At 41.8% G+C, this 5,108-nt stretch overlaps 1 protein-coding gene across 1 annotated transcript; it reads right to left on the bottom strand.

Moving 5' to 3' along the window:
* Positions 1–1,362: 1,362 nt before the first annotated feature.
* On the bottom strand, positions 1,363–4,819 carry tbxta (T-box transcription factor Ta). The gene is made up of 8 exons (XM_008421334.2): positions 4,516–4,819; positions 4,062–4,326; positions 3,402–3,536; positions 3,246–3,307; positions 2,949–3,010; positions 2,652–2,825; positions 2,423–2,546; positions 1,363–2,325 (listed from the first exon to the last, which is right to left on the bottom strand). The coding sequence occupies exons 1-8, from the start codon at positions 4,698–4,700 to the stop codon at positions 2,067–2,069; spliced, it is 1,266 nt and encodes a 421-aa protein (XP_008419556.1). The 5' UTR covers positions 4,701–4,819; the 3' UTR covers positions 1,363–2,066.
* Between the last annotated feature and the right edge of the window lie 289 nt (positions 4,820–5,108).

The following is a 5,108-nucleotide window of genomic DNA, read 5'->3' on the forward strand; positions in this document are numbered from 1 at the left end:
GTTTCAATGAAGCAAATGTATTTTTGAAATGTCAAATTGTGCAATTATAAAGCCAGTGGAAAAGAAGCTACCTTCTTTCAGTAAATGTTTGATCTTCGTCTTGTTATATTTTTGAATTTTTGTAGAGAATCCTCTGGTGGAATTACACATACATAATTTCAGTTATGATATATGAACAGTATTTTGTATTAAAGGCTCTTGAGATACAAAAGGTTTGATGGTTCAACCAAAATTAGAAAAAAAAATGTAAATAAATTGACATGTTTGAATATTAATTAATCATATTTGACTAATTGAAGGTCAATGTTAAAACAAATACCACAAAGAAACTTTAACTTCCTATTGTGCCAGTTCCATGTTTTTTATTGGCTGTTGGTCTCCACCTGCTTCCTGATGTGATTCCTTCTGTTGGTCCAACAGTCAGTCACCGACACAAAACCAGATTTGACCAGTCTTGTCTCAGCTGTCTGAGTTAACTGCCACCAGTTAAGTACAAACACTTATCCAGTAATAAAACCGACTTTGGGTTAAAAAAAAAAAAAAAGAAAGAAATATCCCAAAGCATCTGAATTTCAACAGAAGAATAATCATACTTTGTTCATCGTGAATAAGAAACACTGTTAACCTGATGGAGTTGTCTCTGCTCTGCTGCTCTGAGCTCTGAACAAGAAATGAAATCAAAGTAAAGATTTTATAACTTCATTTACTTTTGATTTCATGTGAGCTTAAACTCATATGAAAAGATTCCAACTTTATATAGATGGAACTGAGTATTTATTTATTCATAAAATAAAACATATTTAACTGAACTGGAATTTATTATGTGAGACAAAGTGTAAATCTACAGAGCCATCTGAAATCAGTCCTCACAATCTAAATCTACCCAGACGGGGTTTCCAAATTAGCCTGTATCTAGAAAACCTTCGTATGAAACAGTTGCTTTGTTTTTATCATGTAGCATTGTTTCCTGTGCTATCCTTGAATTGTAGAGAAGGTAGATATTACCAACTGAAGGTGTAGAACATTTGTTGACTCCAATTAAACACTAAATTCTTAAATTCAGTCAAAACGTGTGTTAAAAAGTTTCAGTTCCAGGGTGTGTGTACTTTTCAAGCTGCATTTTGAAATGTTTTCGTTTGAACAGATTTTCTGTTGACTTATTCAAGATGAAACGTCAACCACAGGTGGAAGAAGTGCTGAAGTTATTAATCCACATCTTATTTCCATTTTTAAAAAAGGCATTTTTTTTCCGGGGTGAGTGCACTTTCCCAGTCACTGCACTTTGTTACACTTGATCCGACTTAAAAATAGTTCCCAAAAAAAGAAAAACAAAACAGACAAATACACATTTGAGAAAGCAGATATTTTTTTAATTTATTATTAAATGACATAAATAAAAACTTGCAGCAAGTTCAAATAGAAATAGAAAGCTTATGTACAGGCGTGGGACTCATTCTAGTCCAGGAATCTGAAGGCACTTTGGAAACGTTCGTAAAGGGCAAATACACACATTAATTTACTCTATATACACACATGTACATTTTCCTGTTAGTGGAACTATTTTTTTATCTTTTTGGGTTAAGAACAAAAACAAAATATTAGAGAACATGGTGGGAAATCATTTGGAAGCCTAAGAGCAAGTTTGCATTCAAAACCCGAAGCGCAGATCTGTCTACTGATGAAGTGAGTTTGCTCTTTCCCAAAAGTAGCATTGCCTCATTTGGCAATGAGCTACAGATTGCACAAATGACCCAGTCTGTGCCTGCTATAATTCAATACACAGGCCAATACTGAAAGGCTGCCAGAAGATCTCTTATTTCACTTAGAAGTCATGCCTGACAAACATCTTGTTGGCTGTTAGAAAGCAGATTGTTGTACTCGTTGCACCGTGAGTCTCAAATTAGTCTATTTAAACATAATGTACAACCGTGATCTTGGTCTGAGTTGTGTCTTTTTATAACAAACTGGATTAAATGATCAATTTTTTTTTTTTCACAAGAATCCTGGCAGGACATCCGCGTACCTTAGTCTGTACCACACCTTGAGGCCAGACAGGAAGCGAGGCCTCAGTAGCTCTGAGCTACAGGTGCCCATGTCGCCGTGAGCCTGGCGATGGAGTTCTCGAACTGGGCGTCCCCGACTCCAACTTCACTCAGGCTGGGCTCGTACATGGTGGACGGCGAGGAGACGGGTAGGGAGGAGGTCAAGCCCGTGTATGAGGAGCCCCTCAGGAACTGGGAGGTCAGACCTCCAGGTACAGAGCTGGAGGACGAGCCTGAAGGGGTGAGTGTGGTGCCGGCTACCGACCAGAGGCTGGGGTACTGACTGTGGGCAAGATGAAGAAGTAAGTTGACTGATGCAGTCTCTTTAACTTCACTTGATCAAAATGTAGACGACAGAACGCAACATTTAAGAGTCTCACCCAGAATTAGACGTGGAGTTGGTGGTGTGAGACAGAGTGCCCATCCCCGTGGAGTTGGGAATCTGGAGGGCGGACCAGCCGTCATGGGTGGGCAGAGACCCAGAGTTGTTGTCCATGTAGTTGTCTGAAAAGGAAGTGAGAACAAGGAAGTGAAAGCAAACTCTCCTCTTTACATCCTGACAGCGTTCAATCACAACGTTCTGTTGAGGGAATTCCAAGAAGGTTTTACTTGTGCTGGAGCTCCGGTGGGGGTAGTGGCTGGGGTACGGACCCGCCCTGTGGCTCCTCAGGCTGGAGTAGCGCTCGCAGTACGAGCCAGACGGGTGGCTAGCTGTGCTGCTGAACTGAGGCGGACTGTTGTTGGGGCAGATGGGACTCTGGCCTGGGAGGAACCAACCTCCAACTGCAGAGGAAAGACCAGCACAAAACCATCAATCTATAGCTCAGATCATTAACATCTCGTTGATGTTCACTTTCAATTTTCTCGACATTTTGAAGACGTCAAGTCTGAAGAGACGAAACGTACGTTGAGAATAGCCGGACTGTTGGCCGTCTGTACTGTGGTCGGACACGTCTTTATGGTCACTCCTGAAATGGAAGTACACCATCAGGTCCTTCCTTGGACACAGCACCAAACATGACATGACTATGTACAGACATCTATTGATAATATGAAAGACAAAGACTGAAATAAAACAAGTTTCTTTTTTAAGAATTCATGTCTACTAAACCGTATTAAAACAACATCTTCATGTAAGTCATGTGTTTGGAGAATTAGTTTCCAGGCCTGTTGTTCTGTCATGTAAGGTGAAGCACTCCGTACCTTTCTTTGGCATCCAGAAAAGCTTTGGCAAAGGGATTGTGCTTTATCTTTAGAGCAGTGATCTGTGGAAAAGAACAAAGATGTCAGAATACCTCGCAATACATATCATAGTATTGGGACAAACTGTTTTTGTTAATGGTTGTGGGCACAACGGACCTCTTCGTTCTGGTAGGCGGTAACGGCGATAAACTGGGTTTCGGGGAACGACTGGCTGCTGATCATCTTCTGGATTCCTCCGACCTTCACGATGTGGATCCTCGGCTCATACTTGTGCAAAGAGTTCAGCATGATCTACAGAAACATCAGTTACTTGTACGACAGGTGTGCAAAGTTTTTATTAAATTGAAGCAAGAAAACCAATGTTGTATAAAAGTAATCAAAAATTTAAAATGATGTAGATTTAACAATTTTTCAGGCATGACAACCTCTTATCGATTACTTTAATTCCTTGAAGACAATAAGATGAAATACAAGTTATGTTATGATCTGTTGTTTCTGTTTCTTTTTCTCTTTGGGATAGTACTTTGTTCAACCTGATGGCTTGATTTGTATTTTTTTAATGCCACTTCTATTCGTTGAACTTAATATGTAAAAACACATGTCAAAATTCTTAAATAAAAATGAGAGCAAAAAACTCATGCCGATTTTTAAAGCACAAATTCTCCATATGAGCATTTTCAAGAAAAAAAATCTCCAGTACCTCAACTTATTCAAAAACTTGAATCCCTATTGGGTAATAGTTATTTTTAATCACACCTGTAACAAATAAATTGTAATAAAATATATATATATATTCCATTTCTTTCCCCTCCTCACCTGTCCTCCGCCGTTCAGCTTATTGGAGAGCTTCACCTTACTGAAGGAGACGGGCGCTTTCATCCAATGCGCCCCAAAGTTGGGGGAGTCCGGGTGGATGTAGACGCAGCTGGGGCTCTGCGGCTCCGGCTTGCCGCCGGGGACCCACTCCCCGTTCACGTATTTCCAGCGGTTGTTGTCCGCCGCCACAAAGTCCAACAGCACCGAGTACATGGCGTTCGGGTCCAGGCCGGACACGCTGACCCGCAGGACCGGGAACATCCTCCTGCGGACACAGGTCAGACTGGTCGACTTTTTCTAATCCGTTTAAGGTCTCTGAATGTTATGTTAGAATAATAATAATAATAATAATAATAATAATAATAATAATAATAATAATAATAATAATAATAATAATGTTTGCATTAAGAAGTTCCCTCCAGTCCCTGCCGCGGCCTGCGCTCCTCAGACCTACCTCCCAGTCTTGGTGACGATCATCTCGTTGGTCAACTCTTTAAACTTGTTCCACAGCTCCGCGTCCTCCAGCGTCAGCTTGATGTCCCGCTCCGTCACGTCTCCCTTCTCGCTGCCCTTCTGGAACTCGCTCTCCACGGCGCTGAGCAGGTGCTCCAGGCGCTGGTCGGGGCTCGAAGAGCTCATATTCCCAAGTCAGGTCGGATGAAAATCTTTTAGAAAAATAAAAATAAAAAAATAAAAAAATACAAATCCCACGGGATGAGATAAGCCCGCTCGCTCAGGCCCGAGTGCAACACGGGATTGGAAGCCCCGGGGCCCTGCTCATTTAAGGGCCCCCAGGGACCTCATGGGGGATGCGGGGCGGGGTTTGGGCTCAGTGCGCACACCTCGGGGTTCTGACGGCTTCCTTTAGACTCCACCCTGCACGAACCCAGAGCCCCGCTGGAAAGAGAAATTGAGAGATTTGGATCTAGTTTTACTGGATGAGGACAAAATGACGCTGTTTGGCTCAGAGGCCTGGTTAGCATGAAGCACCGAGAACTTAGCTAACGCGTTTCAGTCTTTAAAGTGTGTCTCTGTGTGTGTGTTATA

The sequence above is a fragment of the Poecilia reticulata genome, linkage group LG11 (assembly GCF_000633615.1).
Source record: "Poecilia reticulata strain Guanapo linkage group LG11, Guppy_female_1.0+MT, whole genome shotgun sequence".
In the NCBI taxonomy this organism is placed as follows: domain Eukaryota; kingdom Metazoa; phylum Chordata; class Actinopteri; order Cyprinodontiformes; family Poeciliidae; genus Poecilia; species Poecilia reticulata.

Excerpts from the sequence above, each read along its gene's own strand:
- tbxta (XM_008421334.2), bottom strand. The coding sequence starts at position 4,700 with ATGAGCTCTTCGAGCCCCGACCAGCGCCTGGAGCACCTGCTCAGCGCC. Across the intron at positions 3,308-3,401 it reads CCGCCTACCAGAACGAAGAG|ATCACTGCTCTAAAGATAAA; the intron begins GTCCGTTGTGCC and ends TCTTTTCCACAG. Across the intron at positions 2,826-2,948 it reads ACAGTCCGGCTATTCTCAAC|TTGGAGGTTGGTTCCTCCCA; the intron begins GTACGTTTCGTC and ends TTTCCTCTGCAG.